General features: G+C 31.4%; 1 protein-coding gene across 1 annotated transcript; it reads right to left on the bottom strand.

Annotated features, from left to right (window-relative positions):
• Window positions 1-1,052: 1,052 nt before the first annotated feature.
• Window positions 1,053-21,051, bottom strand: LOC141833561 (MADS-box transcription factor 50-like). The gene is made up of 7 exons (XM_074721036.1): window positions 20,665-21,051; window positions 2,303-2,381; window positions 1,913-1,974; window positions 1,735-1,834; window positions 1,601-1,642; window positions 1,492-1,533; window positions 1,053-1,400 (listed from the first exon to the last, which is right to left on the bottom strand). Exons 1-7 carry the CDS (start codon window positions 20,844-20,846, stop codon window positions 1,245-1,247), a joined length of 663 nt encoding a protein of 220 aa, XP_074577137.1. The 5' UTR covers window positions 20,847-21,051; the 3' UTR covers window positions 1,053-1,244.
• Between the last annotated feature and the right edge of the window lie 3,636 nt (window positions 21,052-24,687).

Here is a 24,687-nt window from a genome sequence, read left to right as displayed (position 1 = left end):
AAAATTAAAGTATAAAACTTAATGAATTAGTGAGTTTCATCTATTTAAAATACAAAATTAATTATAATTCAAACTTAAAACTTCGGTTGATCAATTTTATTTATACTTCCCAATCTAGGATGTTTAATATTTTAAATCATTTGTAGCATTATTGAATTTAAATTTTTTAAAATATTTTTGAGTTACAAACTCATATTAAGACCCACATTCGGCTCTTATTAAAGATTGGAGTCTAAAAAAGCTCATATTTTCTTAATTTTTAGCTGACGATGATTTGTAAATTAACTTATAATTATTCTGTTCCAATAAATTGCTAAGTTGAAGATGTAAATTGACACCCTATAAATTCAATGTTTTAAATATTTTTTATCGTTATGTTAAATCTAACAATATAGAAAAGTTCATTATGTTAAAATTTTAGCTCTGATCTAATTTGTAAATAAATTAGCTTGTGTTCATCTTAATGCCAAAATACATAACATGTTTATTGGAGACCATGAGTTTTTTTAAAAAAAAAGCATTAATAAAAAATAATAGAAACTTGAGCAGACTTGCACCTTAGAACTTGCAACTTGTGACCAAATTTTAGATCACAATGAACTCTTTTAGGTCTCTAACTTAACACAGATTGTAATACAAATTTATGACCATAAAAATATTTAACTTTTTAAATTTATAATTGTGCAGTTTATACCTTAAAATTTAAGAAACCCTGAATTTATTTTTAGACTCTTGGCTTTTTCATAGGTCTTACCATGAGTTTGTGACATCAAAATATGAAGAACTTGAATCTTTAAGAGCAAATTGAACACTTTACATAAAATGGATGCAAGTTAATTAGCAAATCAACTCGTAGCCAAATTTGACAAACTGTGAGATTTTTTTGTTTAATTGCAAGGCACAAATTGATTATTGATTTACAAATCAACTTTACACCCCAAAAATAATGGACATTAGGCATTTTAACAAGACATCAAAACTAGGATCTAAAATGACAATTTTGAAACTCTAAGGAACATTTTAAAATAAAGACGACTTGCCTGAGAAGAGTAAAGTGGATTAAATTAACTCCTGCCTATCGAATGTGCCATAGCAAATAACTAATGGAAAAAGTTATTTCGATCGACAAACAACTCTAATTATTTTTCATTCCACGTGAATTAAATATACAACAACTTAATTACTTCCATCGAGTAATGTATGGTAATTAATTATGTGTATAAATGCTGCAAACTGTGACCTTGCTACACGGAGACGCTATGGCTTCCTCTTCCTGGAAATCCAATGCGTAACTCTGTCTCAACATCATTGTGATCGCCCTGCGTGCTAACATTTTGGTAACTGGGGCATGGTGTCACTTCCTTGGAAGCACCAGTTGGTAACTGGGGCAGTAGTTTGCTCTTCAAAATTTAATAAACATGACTTATCAATGAAGAGGAGGATGATAACAAGAGAAGTTTCTAAGAAGACAAATAACTCCATTAGAGATACCTCTTCACGTAGTGATTCATTCTCCTTTAGTAAGGATGCTACCTGAAATGAGAGAAGGTTAGTTTCAGATAAACGCCTGCAAAGAGAGAGGGAGAGAGAAAAAGATCACCTTCTCGTTGAGCTGTGAAATCTGCTCTTCTAGCAAATGATACTGACATTAGAAAGGTGTAGGCATCATGTAAGTTTAGTGTCTCCATTGAAAATTCAACAGAAATTGATTTATAGGCTACAGTTGAAACTTGCCTTCCTTTTTCTGATCTTTTGCAAGCTCTGTTCAATTTTACCTTCTAGATCATGCAGCTCGTCAAGCGAGCATGACCCTAGTTTTTCTCCCAACAACTGCCTGCAATAGCGAAAACTTCACGGGTAAAATTTTATTAAAATAAATTACATGAGAGAAGAGTAGCACAGGATGACTCACTTTTTAGAGGTTTCAAGAAGTTCAACTTTTTTCGACAAGCAGTCTGCTTCCATTTTCCCTTGCTGCGCTCGATAAAACTAGGTTTTAGAATTCTGAGACAGATTTACATTTCAAAGTACATGTTGGATGTTCTATGAGAGAAACAACTCAAAAACATCTCTTGAAACTTCATTCTTGGATCTGTCAGAAATTCAATTCGATTAAACAAATACTTCTCTAGGAAAAAAGGGTCTAAGCACTGTTTTCCATTATTTACTTGACCTATTGTTTTTTAGCTTTCTTTTATTACACGAACTAGCATCTGAACAAGTGAAATAGCACATACATATAATTCAAGTTTCATTTGGAAGCCAAATACAGAACAGAAACTTGTTCGCAAGAATGCTGCACCTGAACATCTTGCTCCACTATTGAGTTTCTGGTATCTTCTCCTGAACGTTCTCCATATCGCGCAATGGTACTTTGTATGCTAGAGAAACCAAATACAATTCAGCATGAATTAGCTTCTAGTATGAACCATGCAAGGAAATGACATATTGCAAAAAAATCATCGGATCAGGACATGAGAGACAGAATTGCAGAATTGTCGTCTCCTTGATGAGCATAAAGAAAGCGATTCCTAGTAGGATGAACTATGTTCATAGACGGAAACCTTCATCATGGACCTTCGTCCTCTTTTAATCAGTAGTATGTGTTAACACAATCTACTGAACAGAGACATCTGAGTTTAGCCATAACAAATCATGTTTAAACTTCTTTTTAAAAAAATTATCAAGCACATACTTAGTCTCGAACAGGGACGGATCCAATAATTAGGGGTGGACTGGGTTGATCCCGAGTTGGCCGAGTCCGCCATAGAAGAGAGTTTACTGTGTGCGACCATGTTACCATCTTGCCTTTTCCTATATTTCACCGAATTTTAAATGTTTATTGAATGAATTTTTTTATTATTTATGAAATTGTTAAATTAATTTACCGTAATGATATCTAATTCGTAGACATTGAAAATTTAGGGGTCATAACGGAAAGTCTGGCCGCTGATATGATATTAGAGAGCATGCCACTAACAATGAGGTAAAGGCAGTCGGTCCAAGAGTGCAGTGTGAGGCCATGCTCGAGCATCTCGCGTAGGACCTCAATCCATAGCTGCTCGCCTCCGACGTTGACGTAACTCATAAGAGTACATCAATGTGGAAGACACGTCGATCCGGTTATGGCAGCCATGTCCGAGGGTAGCCATGTCAATGACTACGCCTTCGGAGGCGAGGGCCTAGCCACGTAGGGAGTGGTCGTGGCCACGAGTAAAGACTTGCACGTGAGAGGTGGAAGTGAGTTTGTGTACATAGAAGAGAATAAAAAGAAAAGGGAGAAGAGAATAGGTTTTCTCAAAAATTTCCTAATTCATTTTAAATAGATTAAACCGGTTTAACCCAATTAAATTTGGTTCAGCAATAATTTGATCAAATCAAGCCCAAATTAATTCCGATTTAGACCAACATACTCATTATCTCCGCACCTACTTGATAGATTTTTTTCAATCTCAATCCAATTTTAATTTAGTACCTTCATTTCGTGTTCGATTTATACTTAACACAATTTGTATAGATAATAAAAAGAGCTCAACTATAGCCCAGGTTAGCCAATAAGTGCATCCATCCTTGGTCTCGAAGTAATTGACCTTAGCACAAACATGGATGAATAATCAATCCAGTTCAACTAAACTCAAAATAATTTTATCAGCATTTTATCATGCATCCAAACTTTATTAAGAAGATGGTACAAATATATACTTAGATGACTAATAAATATTCTAGTTAAGCGATGTAAAATTATGGCAAATAAATACATTACGAGAAAGATGAAGATCAAAGAAAACTTGATTGGCAATCATATGGTTGACTCCATCTATTGTAATAAAACTTAATTGTTGTTGTTTTATCCAAACTCTCTTAAACTAGACTATATTTCATGCTTTATTAAAGCCACTTCTTCTAGTCACTAGAAAAAACTTACTGGGATTTATCATTTTTTTTAGATAAAACTTAATTAATTATTTTACATATAAAACAATCATCTAATTATTTCTTTTAATAACTAAATTTTTGAAGTCTTATATTTAGTCCTTGTGAATGATAAATTTCTTTTAGCAAATTTGATAAAATTTGTATTAAAATTTTAATAATTCCAATGAATGATGTCTAATATAAAATTAATATTTAATTCAATGATAGAATTTAAAGAAAAATATGGCGGTATCTATATAACACATTTTAATGGAATAACATAGGTATAATAATAATACTTTATTTTAAGATAAAAATCAAATATATTTTACAAAGGATACTTAGATAAGATTATAAATGAACACATAAAAGAACTAATTCGTAAGCATTTTTTTTAATAATTAACCATTCGCAAGTAAAGAACTAAGCCATAAGCATTATTTGCTAATCAGCGGTTCACTTGCAAAGTTTCGAAAACTATAGCATAGTGTAGATGCATTATGTGGGAGGAAACACAAATCGATGATAAAAATATTTAAACACATTTTAATTGAATACTTCAACAAACACACTATAAATATATATCAAAAGCCTTACTTTATCCTAAGATAAAATTCAAATATATTTTACATTTAATATTTAAATAAGCCTATAAAATGAGTTTATAAAAGAACTAATCCAATGCATCATCCAATAAAGAATCATTCACAAATAAGGTTTTAGAAAGCTTATTTAAGTAGTATGTGGTTGACCTACTGCGTAACATGAGGATATGGTATATAAGTGCATATATGATCAATATTTAAAATTTTATATTGATAAGAATATTTAAAATGCATAAAATAAATTGAATTTATTGACACATCCACTTTATAAAAAAAAATATACCAATCAATCATACAGTTCAATACAATTCAAGACACTTGAAAAAAAAAATGAGAGTTAATATTAATCTGTAATATAGAATTAGATCAGAAACCTGGGCAATTAATCCCAGCTACTCTTCTGTTACAATAAAGATTTCAATCAAATTTACTCCTATTTTACTCTACCGTAAGCTTACCTAAACTAGAAGGCAAAGCAATCAAGCTTGAGTCCAAAGAATCATATCAGAGTTTCATAGCCAGCACCAGTCACCATCTTGTGGTTTATTACCAACTCGCATATTCGGTTAGCAATTTCTTGCTCATGTTTTCATCTAAGCAGCTTCTTACTCATATCTTCAACTAAATACCTTCCTACTCTCATCTTCAATTATGCGGGTTTCATGTTTTTTGATTGAGTTATTGTTGAACTTCTCTTCACTATTTGCTTGAATCATCCAGATAAGTGCCCCATAATCTATACCATCCTAAAAACCTTGGTTTAGGGAGAAGTCCACTCAAGAAAAATGCTTCTTGGTTTACTCAGCATAGGGAGAAGCCCACTCAATGTGTTGATCTAAGGTTGAGGGAATTGACACCTAATTGCTTCGTATATCTTAGGATTTATATTTTTTTCCTTATGAAAATTTTTTCTATTTTATGTAGCAAGTTGGACGTAGATGCTAACTATGCTTTAGCTTAAGGGTAGCGTTAGATGTATTGAGTTAATATTCATAGAAATTAGGAGATTAGTGACACAAGGAATATTTTATGCTTAGAGTTATATATATCTAGAGTCATATCTATACCATATAACTATCCTCTTACAATAACATCAATATAGTTTAACTTCCTCCAACTTAGCTAGAACTAAATGAAGATATAAAAAATGAAAATAACAGAAGAAAAGTGATTCCTTTCTTATTTGACAATTTGCAAGATAAGGTTAAACATGGATCCAGTTTGACATAAGATTTCATTGCAGAAATTTTTAGAGCTTATGAGCTATTCAGGAAAAGAGAAATAAATTTACTTATAGTTCATACAAGAAATTAGTGAAACATAAATTGATTAGAAGAATAGTATGAAGCAATGTGATGAGAGAAGTTTAATGATGACTATGCTTCTTAGAGAAGAAAACCGACTTGCATTTCATGTTTAGGTAATTTAAAACACTACACAACAGTTTGTAGTTGTACTGTGTAATTTTTTATGTGAGAGGTATAAATTATGTATTTTTAATATTTTTAGCAATTATTTGAAATATTTTATAGTTACAATTAATGTTAAATATTTTTTCAGTAGTTCCCTCATATATATGTACTTTTTTATGTATGCTTACCTGAAGTGTATGTGCACAACTCTACCATGGCGAATAAATTGATGACTCATAGTTATCTTGCATTAGTTTTTCAATATTTCACTAACATTGTAACTAAACTTCAATCAACTAAGTATCACGTTAAATAAAAAAACGAGACAATGTTAGACTTATTCTTAAAGTTATTATCTCAAGAAATTTTCTTAGCAAAACAAGTATTTCATTTCTTACCTAAATATGTTTTGGGTTTGTTATAAGAGGCGTATATCAGTAAGGCCTTTGTGATTAAGCATCTTATATCATCAGCATAAAAATCCATAAGAATAAATCTAAATATGTTTTGGGTTTGTTACAAGAAGCGTATATCAATGAGCTTTTAGAGATTTCAGATGAATAATTATTCACCAAGTACAACACATTGTGAAGGGTGACAAATTCAATTCTGATCAATACCCAAAGCATGAGTTCAAGCTAGTTTTTGATGAGTTTGGCAAATCTAGAATTTTGGATATAAATCTCATTATATAACTTTCCAACTAAAGACTTTTTATATATAGTGAAATAATGTTAGTTTTAATTCTATACTTATACTGTCTCCCAAAGTTAAAGCAAATGCTTTGCGTTCCTACATTATGAATTCCTTTGTCCGAGAAAGAATTTTAATATTCTTAGGTCTTCCACTTGTTTCTCACGTGAATATTTCTTGAAGTCTCTATTGGTGCATATTTGTTTTGCTCTTTCAAAACTCACCTGGCCCATAGGTTGCCCAAAATGAATTGAATCGAGTAACCGTACTCTCAAGTTACGCCTCCAACATGAATGCACCAATTCATGATGGAAAAATGCTGTACAATATGCAAGAAATTAAAATGGATGGATTCAGAATTACCATAAAGATTTAATTGATAGACAAGGCATTCCTAAGAAACTTCTTTAAGGATAGATATTTCTCACTATTTGATAGCTTCGTGAAATTCTAATGCCATGAAATAACGCATATCATTGAATTTCTTGAATCTGTCTAAATTAAAATTCGGAGCACAGAAAAGAGAAGAGGAAAAAATATTTATATTCTTGTTATTTTTGGATTGTGATCCTCATATTTGATCTTTTTATATTGTCCAGCCTTTACTTAGAAGAATTGTGCCTATTCGAAAGCACTCAATCCCAAGGGTGTTAGCTATTTATAGGTATCATTTGGATTACAACTTGATCATATCTATTTGAGTGTTAAGTTCAATGTTTAGGTTAGTAATTCATATTTTATTAATTTTATCTACTTTTTCTCTCCTTTTTTTATTTTATACTAATATATTAAAAAGTATTAACTCCGTCGTGGCCAATTCCAAACCCGAATTCAAGAGGATGGTTACATTAGGTTACCAACTAGCATCCAACAAAGGTAAATATTATATATGATTTCATCAAATTATTGTACTAATGCTAGATTGTTCCTCTTAAGGAACGCGTTGCAAGGTTTGAATTCAATGTCTCGGCAAGGATCACAACATCTTTATGAGAACTTAGAAGTAATGTTAAATATACAAGAGTTCTAACACCCTAAGTTGGCTAAGAACTCAAGTTTGGAACATGAAATGTAGGAAAGCTTATTTGCAAACCAATGAAGGTGGTATATATGATTTAAGAGAATAATTAATATTTTATAATTACAAGAGATAAAATAAGTCAAGAAGAAGGCAAAGATAATATAGAACTCAGGTTTTAAATTATAATACTCATAAAAGAATAAAATGAAAAATGAAATAGGTATTATTGTTTATAATTCATTAAAGGACGAAGTAGTAGTAATAGTTGGGAAGCAAGATAGGATTATAGCTCTCAAGTTAGTAGTAGCAAAAGAAACTATTAATTTAATTAGCATATCTGCACTTTAAGTAGGATTAGATGAAGACATCAAAGGTTTTGAAAAGATCAAGATGAAATAGTACAAAAATTTTAACAAATAATTTTAATAGAAGGAGGATCTTAATGGCATGTAGAGTAAGAAAATAGAAATATAATAGGGTGCATAGAGGTCATAATTTTGGATAAAAATGAAGAAGAAAAAGTTATATTGGACTTCTCAATAGCTTATGAATTTATAATAGATAATACACTTTTCAAAAAGAGAACAGAACACTTAGATACATTCAAAAGTGAAAATAATAAGTCACAAATTAACTTTTTTATGATCAAAAGGATAGAAAAATTTATAAAGATTAAAAGGTCATCCATAGACAAAACTTATCCACTCAATATAGGTTAGTGATGTTAGATATGCACCTCAAACATATTATGAATAGAAGGAAAACGTGCATGACTCATAGGATCAAGCAATGAAAATTAAAGGATAGGAGGCAAAGGATCCTTAAGAAGAGAGTATGAGCACAAATATTAGAAAGAATACATGACAACTCAACTACAAAATAGAATAAGATGACATCATATTTGAAAACGATGAACAAGAGCGTACTTAGTGAGTTAAAAGGGCACACCGTCAAATAAAGAATCTTGCTAGTGGAATGAGAAAGTACTTGAGAAAGTAATAGAAAAATGATCAGACTATAAGTTATTGTGCACTTGTAAGAAAAATAATTTTTAAAAAGTATATAGTAGTCAAGAAAACAATGAATGAAGTCAAGAATACAATGTTCAAATGCTTGTATCGTTAACTTAATACAAAAGAAGGGGAAAGTAACATCTATAAGATAGCTAAAGCGAGAGAGAGAGAAAAATAAGAAAACTTTTAAATAAGATGCATTAGAAATGAATCCAATAGGGTACTAGTAAAAGATGAGAAAATATTAGAGTGATGGAGGAGCTATGTTCGTTAACTTTTTAATAAAGGTTTAGGTGACCATCTTAGTTTTAAAAACTTAAGTACGTTAGATAAGTATAGAAATTTAAATTTTTATTCAAAAATTCAAATTTCAAAAGTAAAATAAACGTTAAATAAGATACAAAATGAGAAAGTAGTTGGTTCGGATGATATTACAATAGAGGTATGAAAGTGTCTATAGAAGTAGGGTATTAAATAACTTACGAAGTTTTTTAACATGATATTCAAAACTAAGAAAATGTCTGATTAGTGGAAAGTAAGCACTTCAGCCCCCTATATGAAAATAAAGGAGATTATAAAATTGTGTAAATTATAAGAGCATTAAGCTAAGGAACTATACCATGAAACTTTGAAAAAGTGATATAAAAAATTAAGGAAAAAGACCAAGGTGATTGAAAAATAATTTGGATTCAATCTTGAAAGGTTGATGATAAAAGTTATATATCTTCCCAAACATAAAAAGTATCAGAAAAAGAAGCAACACGTATACATGGTATCCATTGACCTACAAAAAACTTATAACAGAATCCCAAACGAAATTATGTGAAGAATTATAGAAAAAAATATTAGCATATTAAATATTAAAATAATTAAAGATATATATGAGGATGTAATCACAAAAGTGAAGATTTCAAGTAGATTAACTAAGACATTTCTTATAAAGATAAGGTATATCAAAGATCAGCTCTAAATTCATATCTTTTAATATTGTTCATGGATAAACTCACTGAACACATTCATAACACGTTACAATAATGCATTTTATTTACAAATGATACTATTTTGATCGATAAGACACATAAAGAAATAAATATTAAGTTTCAATCTTGATGGGAAACACTGTAAGTAAAGTGTTTTAGGCTTAGGATAGTAAAGATACAATATATAAAATTTAAGTTTAGTAATATTAGACGTAGCAAAATAATTGTTAAGTAAAGAGATGACAAGTTACCTATAACTGAGAGTTTTAAATAACTAGGATCGTTTTTGCAAAAGGATGGAGGAGTTGATAGAAATGTTTTACATTGGATACAAGGAAGATGATTAAAATAGAGGAGAACATCTGGTGTTTTTTGTAATTATAAGATACTTTTAAAATTTAAAGGAAAGTTTTATAAAATAGTGACTAGACCTACTATGTTATATAAAGTTGAATGTTAGACTATGACGTAAAGATGAGAATATTAAAATAGATGTGCATGTATATAAGGATGGATATGATAAAAAATAAAAATATTAACGAGAAAGTTAAAATTGCGCCTATGTTTAAGAGAAAAAACTTCAAAAGACGTGTTTATGAGACCATGACAAATATGCACATTAACAAAGGAAGAAAGAAACTAAAGAAAATTTAGTTAGCAATAATAAAATATGATAAAATTCATTAAATATAGATAAAAATATAGTAGGGGATCGAGCCCAATAGCATAGGAGGATATATATAATCGATCCCACATACTGGGATAAAGACTTGATTATTGTTGTTGTTGTATATTAAAATTATTATTTTATGAGTTCTATTTGATTCTTTAATATAAGAGATTCAATTGGAGTTATTCCTATGGGTGGGGAAAAAAAGTATAATCAATTCTCTTGCTATCCTTTCCTAACTTATGGTGTATTAGAGTTGTTCAATCCAGATAGAGTTTCCAATTATTTATAGAAAATGCAAACCTAGAAAGTAGTCTAAAGCTCTGACTACTTGTAATCGTCTTTATTTAGGTAATAAATGAATCCTAGAATAAGAGGGTGGTTAAAACTATAACAGTTGATACCCTACTAGATCAGAAGGCACTCTAGTTCATCTTTTAAATTAAATTCCTACCTACTTATGCGGAATCAAAATTGGTTTATTGTATATCCTAACTGTTGGCTAAGTTTTTATTTTATTAATGATTCTATATTAACAGAATACTTGCATTGTTATTAATATAGTTAATTCTCGTATACATGAACCTACAATTAATAATTACCTTAAAGTTAGTTACGGCTTCCAAAGTTAAATATACTAACTTGTCATTGCTATTGCCACTAGAATGCTATAAAGTATATGTTGTTACCATTGATAGACAAATCAAGATGACCTATATATCAAAATGTGGTAAATATGAATATTATAAGACATGCTTATATATGATGAATTTGGACCTTGAGCTGGCTTATTCGTTTAAATATATGCATTTTACAAATAACACATTTGATTAGTTGCCAATGAAAGTACATTTTAAATAATTATTAGTGCTACAATAATCATACCTACATTGACACATGGTGTAACACTCTGAATCGTGTTGCAGTGCAAAGGAAAACACACTCTACGTGATGAAAATGTGAATAAAAGACTTCAACATGAATATATGATTGTATTTACTATTGTGATATGCCGCCTTACTTTATGTTATCTCGTTACACTTAGGTACTACTGCATTTCACATTAAGCTCATCTAGGAAGATGCTGCATTTAGCTGTTACTTCCAGATCATCCAAGATGAGTGGTATAGGATGAGTTAATCTCTAATATGTATTTGCTGCTACTGTTTTTGTCCTGTCAAACTTATGGATCTTTTGTTGCCTTGTTTGCTTTTTTATGCATGTAGATGATTGAGTTTTTCTGGGTTAGTATTCCCTTCAAAGCAATTTCATGTCTGTTAATGCTAGTTCTTCCTCTAGTATCTCTTGTAGTGGATTAGTAAACAAGTAGGAAAATTTGGGGAGGAGGTATGTGTTATTTGGCGCATCTATTCGTGCCTTTATATAAACTCCATTTATGTTAAAGAGAAGGTCCAACTTGAGTCGAGATAGACATAATTTAGCCAAATGTCCACTTTTTGCAAAGAGACCAGGAATCTCCCTTATGGTGGCATTAATTAACTTTCTTCTTGGAGGGTTATTATTAGTGAATTGGTTTAGACAAGAAGATATTTTTTTTTGACAATATATATTTTCTCTTTACGAAGGAGAGCCTTGACGCAACGGTAAAATTATTATCGTGTGACCTAGAGGTCACGGATTCGAATTTAGAAACAGCCTCTTGAAAAGCAAAGTAAAACTACATACAATAGACCTTTTCTTAGAATTTCGCATTGACGAAAACTCCGTATACCAAACTGTCCTTTATATGTTTTTTCTTTATAATTGATAGTACTTATGTACATTTGGTACTCTTTCTAGAGGGTGTCGTGTTAATTTGTTCAAAATCATGAATTGATTATTATATTTTAACTTCTTTTAGTAACCAAGTGACAAAGTAGTAACTTCCCAATTACCAGGGTGCCTACAAGTATGGGGCACGTCAGCAAAGAATTTTTTTTTAGAAAAATAAATTATCAATATACTATGATCCAGGTATAAAAATATAACCATGACATATACCTAGAAAAAAATATGCTAACTTTTTAAATCGGTTTGATTTGGATTTCATGGATTTTAGATTTTCCAATATTTTGAGAAGTTCAAATTTTTTATATTAATTTTATTACAAATTCATAGAAATAAAATATAAAGTGCAATTTAAAAAAAATCATATATAAACTTTAGCGATAAAAATGTAACATTAATATAAGAAATATATAGGGGCAGCCCGGTGTACGAAGCTCCCGCCATGCGGGGTCCGGGGAAAGGATCCATTGTACGCAATCTTACCTTGCCTTTGGCAAGAGGCTGTTTCCAGGATTTGAACCCGTGACCTCTAGGTCACATGGCATTATATGAATATTACAAGAACTATACAATTCAACTATAAATTGTAAATTAGAAAGAAACGCAACAACATTTGTTTTCATGTTTCAAATATAAACTAATATTATCAAAAAAATACTTGATAATCCTTCTCGCTAAATATTAAATAATTTAGGTAGTTAATTAAAAGTCAAGAATGAACAAAGGACGTTATTAATTATTTACTATATATCATAAATTAAATTATTAAAAGGGGATGCTAAATGGAATGTCGGTCATGGTAGGGATGCCCAATAGATTTATATTGCCTGTATATAGCGGATAATTAATTTATAATTTATATATTATATGTTTCAAATATTAATTAGATATATGGCTGATTATAATAATCTAGTAAATTGTACAAGTTACATAACCATAACTTAAGTAGCATGCCTTTTGATTTTTGAATTCATGCTTCAATACACGATTAATATACATTATGTAATAGCACTTTAGATCAAGTTTATATAAAAACATGTTATATCTCAAATTTTATAGTATTTAAATTTTTATATTTATTTTTTAAAATAAAGAAATTCACTTGAACTAAATTAACAAAAAGTCAGAATAGATTTGTATGAAATCCATCATGTAGACATGGTGATTAAAATCATACAAGTACAAGTAAGGATGGATTTGTTGATCCAAATTTCTCAATATAGTCTAGTTTAATGAAATGAATTTTTGAATAATTAGGAGTTATAAACCAACCCTCCCTCTGTCTACACATTCTCTATCTTATTTAATGACCTGGTCCACCTTGTGTGATTCCACTGTCTAGCTCTTCCTCTATGTGCATCACTGACTCTCACCTAGTAGACCTTCCTTTCTTGGTAGCCCTCTTTCTATCTCTCTTTCTCTCACTTTCTCTTTCTTTATTTCTCTTTCTACCTAGCCTTTGTTTACATGAGCAACGATGCCACCACTTGGGTCAAAGAGCAACCGACGCTACCGCTAGCTCTCTCTCCCTTATTCTCTCTCTTTTCCTCTCCTTGTTCTCTATGCCCAACACCCCACAAACTATGACCACTAGTGCACCCTAGCACTGCCACTGTCGTTTGGAGCTAGGGCAAGCCATCAACCCTTCTCCTCCTTATTCTCTTGCTCCTTTCCTAGTCCTACAATAGTGCACAGCTCTACATTGTTGATAAACTTTTGTACACCCTAAACTATAAACAGAATAAGATATTTTATTAAAGGTATTCAGTCATTAGCGTGTACCAAGCAGCCGACCTTTCAAGTCGGGCGGATAAAGGAGACAGTAATGGCCTTTATTTGGCTATTTATTGGTATTTACTGGTACGAAAAGTCGGAGCTCATATATACAGAGGCTAAGACTTTGGGCAAAAAAACAAAGAGACACTATGAAAAAGTAGAATCCTTCCACCGTCACTATCTCGTTTTCTTCTCTCTATCATGCACTCCCTTCACAGTCTACTCGTGATAGCGTTCGAGTATGAACTCAATTCGCCATGACCGACCTGTGTTGAGTGGTGATCGTGGTCTATCATTATATCCTGGGAAATAAACGTCTATCATAATCTTGAATCACCGTCAAAGAAGACGAATCTATTTTAAGAAAACTACGTCAAATACAAGCCTCGGCTTCTCTTTTTCCCTACCAGATGACCCATTCGGACTCGATAGTCAGGTGATTTGGTCCCCCGACTCGGCAACTCGGGTGACTCATAAACTCGACAACTCACTCAACTGATTCAGTACTTGTCGACTAGGCACTCAACGACATGCTCATCTGCACTCAGCTTCCCACTCGAGCTCAGGAAGCATTCAGATCGCTCAGACAACATTTGAGAGCACTCGATATTTGACACATCGACGTCCCAGTCATGCTTGGACAACCCTATAGCTCAGCCTAATCTGCCTAGGGTGACAAGTTAAGATTATCTGAATTGTGTGCTTAATATGGGATCAGATACGAAATAACAGCTCTCTATATTTTTCAACAAAATGGTGTTGCTGGACGAAAAAGTCACACTTTAAAAGAGATGATGAATGTTCTTTGATTAAGCTCTGGATTGCTAGAGTACATATAGGGAGAAGTTGTATTAACAGCTAATTACCTTTTAAAAAATATGTCCCGAAAGAAAATATATAGAGAAGAACTCTTATGAGTTGTGGACGAAAGATAATCATCCTACAAATACTTATGAGTGTGGGGGTGTTTGGTAAAAGTTTAGATGTTTAATCCGAAAATGATTAAGATAGGATCAAAAACTGTTGATTATATATTTATTGGATATTGCACATAACAACAATGTTTATCGGTTCCTTGTATATGAATCTCAAATACCAAAGATATACAAGAACTCGATGATTGAATCAAGACATATCTTGTTCTTCAAACATGTGTTTCTGTATAAGACCTAAGAAGAAGTAAGTTTCTCAAAACGGGCATATGAAATACAAGTAGAAGAAGAAGATGATGAACTAGTTGAGGTTGAGCTCAAATGAAATAAAAGAGATCGGAAGAAAAAATTCTTCGGAATAGATTTTATCACTTTCATGTTGGAAAGTGAATCCCAAAGTTACTCAAAAGTTGTAAGCTCTTCTGATGGACCTCACTGGAAAGAGACAATATCTAAAATTGATTCTATCTTACAAAACCACACTTAGGAACTTATGGATCTTCTTTAGGGACGTAAACCACTAAGCTGCAAGTGGATTTTCAAGAAAAATATGAAATCAAATGGCACGATTGATAAGTACAAGGCTAAATTGATAATTAAAGGTCACCGAACAACGTGAAGGTCTTGATTACTTTGATACATATTCTCTGGTATCGAGAATAACTTCTATTAGAGTGTTATTGGCTATCGCCACTTTATGAAATCTGAGAATATATCATATGGATGTAAAAACGGTCTTTCTAAATGAAGATTTAGAAGAGGAAATCTATATAGAGCAACTTGAGGGATTTTCTATATCAGGGCAGGAAAATAACGTTTATAGATTGGTGAAGTCATTATACGGCTTGAAAAGAGATCCAAAATAGTGATGTGAAAATTTTGATAATGGCATAAAGGAAAGTGGATTCAAGATCAATGAATGTAATAAATATGTCTACATGAAATGTACAAAAAATGTCTATGTCATTTTATATCTTTATGTAAATGACATACTTATCATTGGAAGTAATGATAAGATAATTAAATCTACTAAAACTATGTTGAACTCAAGATTTGATATGAAAGACATGGGTCTGGCAGATGTGCTTCTAGAAATCAAAATTCTTAAAACATCAGAAGGACTTATTCTAAATCAGTCTCATTATATAGATAAAATTCTTTAAAAATTTACCAAGTGTGATACTGCATTGGCACGAACTCCAATAGATATTAGTCAACATCTATTGAAAAATCGAAAAGAGAGTATCTCTCATATAGAGTACTCAAAGGTGATTGGAAGTCTGATGTACTTAATAAGTTATACACAATCAGATTTAGCCTACAATGAGTAAATTAAGTACATACATGAGTAATCATGATATTGGACACTAGAAAGGGATAACAAAAGTACTAAGATACTTAAGGTATACTTATGTTTCTGGATTGCATTGTACAAGATATCATACTATGATCGAATGATACAACAATACAAATTGGATATCCGACATTAAAAACTCTAAGTCTACAAATGGATATGTATTCACTTTGGGAGGTGTAGTCATTTCATGGAAATCTTCTTAAAAAATAGTAATAATTAGATCCACGATGCAATCTGAGTTTGTAGCTCTTAATAAATATGATGAAGAGGTTGAATAACTACAACAATCCTTAGAAGATGTTCCTAAATGATCGAAATATGTGCCAACAACCTGCATATATTACAATAGTCAATCAGTAATTGGTCAGGCACCGAGTCATCTATATAATAGTAAATATAGACATATATATCATAGGCACAATACCATTAGGCAACTATTCTCAACGAGAGTTACCACTATTGACTATGTAAAGTCAAAGGATAACCTAGTGGATCCGCTAACGAAAGAGTTAAATAGAGAGTTAGTTGCAAGCTCATCGTGAGGGATAGGTTTGATACCGATGGAAAATATTGATGCAAAAGAAATCCAACCTATGCAGATTAGAGATCCTAAGAACTAAATTTAAAGGAACAACCTAACTACACCGACTAAGTAAATCACTATGGGGGAGCTGCCCAATGGACCAATAAAAGTATGAAGGTTAAGCATACGACTTTTAATGATCTAGTAGAGTAATATGGAATACTCTTGAGAGATCATCTATGTGAGAAAGAAGTGGGGTCACTTCAAAAAGAATTGAGAAACACAAATCTTAGAATTTCTCACGGAATCAGGCATGTTCATGACCAAGAACGAACACATCCATGAGAACTGAGTTGTATCAAGAAGAGTCCTAGGTGAGATGTGTAAATGCCTACACAAATGGAAGAATAGTTCAAGGACATCGAGTCTACTATTAACCAATAAACAAATATGTCATCACAAGAGAAGGTTCAAAGGATAAAATGTACCTGTCATATACTGGACTCAACTGTTGAATGTTATCACATATCATGTTTCCATTCACGTGAGGGATTATTGAAAATTTAAATGGAAACAAGAGAGGTGGAAAGGAAGGGACTCCATTGTGAATGAGACTTTAGTTTCACATTGAGAGTTTTATAATATTATGGTTGGTTTATAATATATCACAAGCATTGAGGTTATGAAAATATGCATGGGGAGAGACTCTCTCTCACGCATGAGAGCATAAATCCAAGGCTCAGATTGCACTGAATCAAGTTGATTCGTGTATAAGCACGACCTGCATGCGCACGTCGAATGTCAAACCGATCAGGGAAAACTTTACCCAAGTGAATCAACTTGTGTTTTGCCACCTGAATCCTTTTTGTTAACTGCATAAGTGTGAAACGGATGTATTAATCGAGGATTAATGAAGAATACCTTTTTGTGTAACCACCGAGTGAAATAGTCGAGCGGCTAACGTTTCAAGTCGGGCAGATAAAGGAGGCAATAACGTTTCAAGTTGGGCAATAATGGCCTGGCCTTTATTCGGCCATTTATTGGTATTTACTGCTACGAAACATCGAAGCTCATATATAAGGAGGTTAAGAATTTGAGCAGAAAGAGATAGAGACACACACTATGAAAAAGTAGAATCCTTCCATCATCGTTCCCTCATTTTCTTCTCTTTGTCATGCACTCGCTCAGCAATCTACTCGTGATAGCATTCAGGTACGAATTCAATTGGTCGCGATCGACACATGCTTAGTGGTGATCATGATTTGTTATTGTATCTTGGCAAACAAACATCCATCGTAACTTCGAAGCACCACTAAAGGAAACGAATCTGTTTTAAAAAAAAACTACGTCAAATGCAGACCTTTGCTTCTCCTTTTTTCAACTAGACAACCCATAAGGTCCTTATTTCAAAAGAAAAATGTTATGGATTTTTCATTAGTAGGTATTTTTGTTGTTAATTATCAAGTCATATTTGTCATGAATATTTGAGATTAGTTACATGACCTTATTTCTCCATGAATATCTATACAAAGATTATAATTTTGAAAATTGGATCTGTTATTAAAGATTTATAAGGGAAGCAACTATTCATATATATTAATTAAGACATACAGCTAATGAAACGATATGATTAAGAATGCTTAATAGTTTTGAGTTTTAAACCAATAGATTTGCATTTGAGATCTATATAAAGATTATAATTTTGAAAACTCATTGTGTTATTTTTAGTTATTAACTTGGAACATTTTGAGAGCAATTCTGCGTTCATGCGATAGTCTTAATTTATGTTATGCAAAGAGCATATAGACGTACAACATAAATATGCGACATAAAAGAAATTAAGAGGTTAAATGTATGTTTGTTGAAGAAACATATCAGTCAGATAAAGGACAAGATATAGAAATTGAAATGAAAAATCCACTTAAAGTAAACTCAATTTCTGTAATTCATATTACAACTTGTATATTATCTCCATTGCTACTTATCTATTATTGTTTTTTCTCCTTCTTTCCCTATTCTTCTTCTTTTTGCAAGTACTACTCAAAATTGAAGGTAAAGTTAGGTATATTATCTACATGATGTGCAAGCTTTATACACACTCTAAAATAATTAAATCTGACCTAAAAATAATATTTAATCAAATTTGGGATGATATTACATGATACATATATATATATATATATATGAGACACTAATACACCATGTCTATCCTATATTATATGAAATCATAACAATAATGTATGTATATATATATATATATATATATATATATACTGCCAAATTAATATTATAACATCATAATGTATATATATATATATATATATATATATATATATATATATCACATAATTATATAAAGTATATGATTTGACACATCATAATAAATACTTTATAGAACATTAGTTAATAAGAGAGCATAGTAGATTTATTAATAAATTCTTTATAGAAATATTATCACACAACATTAGTTGATCCTATATACTATTCCAATAGAAATATACCATTGCGATAGGTTTGATACAATTTTATATAGCACATAATAGATTTATTATTTTTTAAAAATATACAATATATTGATTAAAATCACAAAATACATCATAGAATTAGTTATTAATCCTATATATATCATTTTAACTAAGAGAGTATTGAGCATTTTATTATATATTCTATAAGGTTGCTACATAAATTATGATTGCATGGTAATTTAGACGAAAAGTAATTTAATGCACTTCTAATTAAGATTGCATGGTAATTTATGGAGCGTCCTTTGCATTCCCAAACAGGTATAGTATCCATTGTCAAGTCGGTATTCTTACTCCAAATCTCCCAGTACGATAGGCTCATTTATGTTTGTACCCTACTGTACTATATATGGTTGTTTTGTTACATGCTTATTTGTCTATCAATTAAAGCAGTGAAACAACTTGAGCATGTAAATCAGGAGATGACATTAATAATGGTCTGAATTTTATCACTAGCATCAAAACAAATTACGTTACAAGATATCATTGAAAGAAATTAATAATGAAGCAACAGAAATGAACATGGAAGACAAAAAGTAGTATGAGCATTTGCCAAGAAACTGTATCCCTAAACCGGACATGGTTGAAAATTAGTGCTTCGACCGGTTTATATTTTATTTTGCTTTTCCACTTGAAAGAAGGCAAAGCATAGCTCATTCGAAAATTTATATCTTAAATATGGTAAATATCACAGTTATCTTTCCGTAAAATAATCTTTTTGTGGAACTTAAATGGATGACATTATTATGGCATGCCGTTGTCCGTTTTACTATGGTGTGGTGCGTAATTTGCAAAGCGGAGAAAATTTTAAACAAACTGATGTATCTTCAGTAAAATACTGAAGAAATAGGACAGATATATGTACGTCCAGCCAAGCTAAAACTTTCCCATTTCTTCTTAAAGAGAGAAACAATTGCAGCAGTAGCTCTCATCGAAAGCAAAACAAATCCTTTAGAATCTGGATGCGTCACTAATGTTGTTGGAAACTAATAATAATGTGTACGACTTCGCAGACACCACAGCAAAAAAGCATTTTTGTCCAGAAAGAAAAACATGAATCGAAAGTCTCTTGGATATTGATAGTTTCAGGAAATGACCGGTGAAAGAGAAAAAAAGATCCGTGAAGATTTGTTCACAAAGATATAGCAATTCACAAATCAGAAAGAAAAAAAAAATATTGTAGTTTTGGAAGAAGTTACGCAAACTAAATCAAAAAATAATAGCATAAAGGAGGAGGTAGCTAGAGATTATGTCGAAAAAATGCGGTAACATAAGCAGAAATGAAAAGGATGAAACCTGGAGCTAGCAATTCACAAATCAGAAAGAAAAAAAAAAGATTGTAGTTTTGGAAGAAGTTACGCTAATTAAATCAAAAAATAATAGCATAAAGGAGGAGGCAGCTAGAGATGATGTCGAAAAAATGCGGTAACATAAGCAGAAATGAAAAAGGATGAAACCTGGAGCTGGAGAACTCATAAAGCTTGCCCCGAGAAGAGAAGACGATGAGCGCGATCTCGACGTCGCAAAGCACGGAAAGTTCGAAGGCCTTCTTGAGCAGGCCGTTGCGCCGCTTGGAGAAGGTCACCTGGCGGCTCGTCGCGTTCTCAATCCGCTTCATCTCCGTCTTCCCCCTCACCATGATCGATCCAAGTCACCCTCCCCTCGCTCGCGATCGATGGTCAAAGAGCAAAAAGGAGATCGAAGAAAAAGAAGAAGAAATCGAGACCAGAAGTGGAATTCCCTAATTGTTTTCGCGCAGGTGAAAAAGGAGGGCGACGAGGAGGCAGAAGGTCCACTCCTTTTGAGCCTTTGCCTATTATGACAAGAGACCAGAAAAAGAAATAAAGGCGTGAAGAAGGTGGACAAAAAGGGATCAGTGAGCTCGAGAAGAAAATAGGGGGGAAATTGGCTGAAATAAGTAAACGAATCACAAATTCCTGTTTCCTGGTTTATTTAGCGCCCGAGCGAGGTTGTCAGTTTCTGCCTGCCGTGTGGTCCGCGGTGGTCTCCTCTGGCCAATATAATGGCAGCGATTCGATGGCGACCCCGGTCCTCTGTCACGCGCCAAACACGGGATAGATATTATATGGCAATAATAGGGAATTTTTTAAAACTGTTACTAAGATTCCATTTTGATGTTTATATTTCTCATAATATTGTTTATTTTATTATCGAATATAATTATTTTGTTAATAAATGAATGGTTTAGAGGATAATTTAAAATAATAAAATTGATTTTTCAGTTTTAGTAGGGATTAGAGAATATTTTGACTGCAAAATGAAAATATTAGAAGCATTTTAATACTAAGATAACTTTACGTTATCTTACAAGGGTATTAAGCATCTAGGATATTTTAGTAATTGTAAGAAATGGATAGACAAGATTGCAAATTTTGTGGATAGATCTTTCATGACTGATTGATTTTATGAAAAATCATATCACCTTGGATATGATTATCTCATATTATTTTAATTTTGAAAATTATGATAATTTTGATTCAAGAAAGTTTTTTTAAGCCAACTTGTAAGAATCAATAGAAAAGACAAACCTCCATGATACATCATATTAGCATGATTATTAATAGAGGAAATATTAGCATGATTATTGATAGAAGAAATACATCTATCATTTTTTTTTGAAATCTCTCATCTTAGTCAAAATCATATGCATCCTCTTTTATTCGACTTCTAGGACATAGTTGAGTTGATTACGATGGAATAGAATTGTTGAAGTAGGTAAGAGTCGAATCTCGATGAAACTGAGGCAATGATCTCTTCCATCGTGGTCAACTACAGCTTCTCGATTTACCTCCTTCCAGATGATCATGGGATCGACCGTGTGAGGCCACTGGGGTGGCGAATTCCACCCTAATGCTGAAATGTATCCTCTTTTATTCTAGTCATGCAATATGAAATAAATGAAAAAAATAAAATTTTGATCGACGACAAAATAGGATGAATTGAGACAGTATTTTATAAATATATAATTATTTTGAATATATCAATTATTTTTTATTTATGAACTAGAAATATTTTATTTTTACTTTAAATTTTTTTTATATCTCTCAATAAGATTCGAACCCAGATAAAATTTTAATCATTAAAAAAAATGAATTGATGATTCTCAAAAAATTCTTCGATATATTTTAAAAGCAAATGATTTCATGAATAATCGGGATGTTAGGAAGATTCAAAAAAAGGTATTTGGGAAACTAATCTGATTCTATCTTTATTCATTCCATTTGAAGAAACGAAAGATCTAATAATAATAATAATAATAATTATTTTAATTGTTGAATGTCTTTACTAATTTTGGGTGGAAAAATTAAAAACAAAGGCTTTGTCACTAGGTACGGTAGTTCTAATGGTATTAAGGAATTATCATCATATATATATATATATATATATATATATATATAGGAAATTGCTATCCTGAGCACCGTTCTACGAATATATATATATATATTCCAGTGACTTGTGATGTGCACAAAAGTGATCGCTCAATCTTATCAAAAACGTGATAATAAAAAATAAACAATTAATATCATAAATGGGAAATAAAAAATTATTTTAGAAAGAAATTGTTAATGAGTTAAAAATACTTAGATATGATAAATTATATATACATAAGGATATAGCTAGAGGGATTAAATTTAAAAAGAAAATTAAAAAATGGATCCCAAAGAATCTAGTGAATTCTATAAAAACCAAATTTTTATTGGGTTATAAAATCAATAACTTTAATTATCATTTTAAATCGGTTTTAGGTACACCTATGGATCGGTGGGAAATGCAAATTGATTTATTTCTTCTTTGTGAACAGGTTTAGCCAACTAGGATCTCATCGTGCAAATTCATTTTGTACGGTAACTTGCATTGTTTGCTTGAGAAGAATATATAATGCGTAATTCATGATTGTTGTTGGATATTTGTGCCAATGCATATCTTGATACTTGGCACAAAACTTATATACTTTTTATTTATGCATAGGTAAAAAAAAATTGAATATTTTACAAGGGTTAAAATTTTAGAAGAGTGAACCCTATGCAAATAGAAGTCTTAAACTGATAAGGATTAAGAGTTGATTTATAAGAATTATTCAACAAATGACATGTCTATAATCTAAGGGATTCAATTATTGTAGTAAAGATGGAATCTATCACCGCAACAGTTTCACACGGTCATTTTCACAACTATCTGTGAGGAGGTAAATCAGGAAACTGTAATTGATCACTACGGGGAGGGTATTGCTTCGGCTTCATCGAGATTCGATTCTTGCCTAGTACTGCAATAAGTTTGTCCCACAGTAATCAACTCAATTATACCTCAAGGATAAAAATAAAAAAATAAAAAAAAATTAATCATGATTTTATCCAAAGCAGTTGATTGATAAAAATTAATCAATGAAAGAATCAATCCAAATTTGTCATGTTGAAGTTGACAACTAATAAAGTTGATTAATAAGATGGATATCTCCAAAAAATAATGATTATAAAAGGAAGAAGGCTTAAAGACTTTTATAAGATTCATGGTTGATTCTAGAGAAAGTGTTACTACGTTCTAGAATGATTGTAAGCAATCTACCATAATAAAAATTAAACAAGCAAAATTTCTTTTATATAATAAGAATTATAAAAGTTTTCTCTACCTTTAAAAGAAATCTAAAGAGTAGAAAAAATATTTATGATTTTGAAAGTGATCCACCAACCTACATGGTAGAATAGAAATGAGGAGTTTTAAACCATGTAAACTTGATTTGTTGTGTGTTTTTTATATTATTTATATTTTTCACTATATATTGGTTTGATAGTGGTTAATATGAACCAAATCAAGCAAAAATAATGAGCATCTATTCACCCCTCTAGTTGTTTTATATGATATAATAATATTTTAGTTGTATAATATATACTCTATCATGAATACATATCGTTCAGATAAAGCAAACTACCCAAGCACTTACGGTTTGAATCTCACCTATGACGCACTACAAGACATTTTTCTCCAATGGAATGAAATATCTAGGACATTGGTTGTTGGCAAGGAGTCACTCATACTTCTAGATTTACCTGATAGGCAAACCAAAGAGAAGGTCGCCCGCCTCCAGAATTAATTGAGCTCAAAAGCCAGATACCTAAATTATCAAAAATAAATAAATATTTATATGAGTCGACTCTTTCAATCTACTATCCTCTCTTAGACCACTTTTAAGATTAAGTTTGTTAGGATCGATGATGTCACTAGAGGGGATGAATAGCAATAAGCGACTTAGTTCATTGTCGATCGTGTGTTTGTCTATAACACATTAATACGAAGCAAAAATAAAACATACAACACAAAGAAAAAGACAAATACAAAGACACAAATTGATTTACTTGATTCGAAACCCTAGTTCCTACTCCACAACCTAGTGATAGGGATGTCCACCATACTCTCTCCTTATCGAATATCTTTCATAGGCGAAGAAATCTCTTATAACACCT

Source organism: Curcuma longa, chromosome 8 (genome assembly GCF_044706935.1).
Source record: "Curcuma longa cultivar G26 ecotype Majalengka, Jawa Barat chromosome 8, ITB_CL_G26_1.1, whole genome shotgun sequence".
NCBI classification, from domain to species: Eukaryota; Viridiplantae; Streptophyta; class Magnoliopsida; order Zingiberales; family Zingiberaceae; genus Curcuma; species Curcuma longa.
The sequence above is the reverse complement of the archived record's forward strand: the minus strand, read 5'-3'. Positions and strand labels throughout refer to the sequence as shown.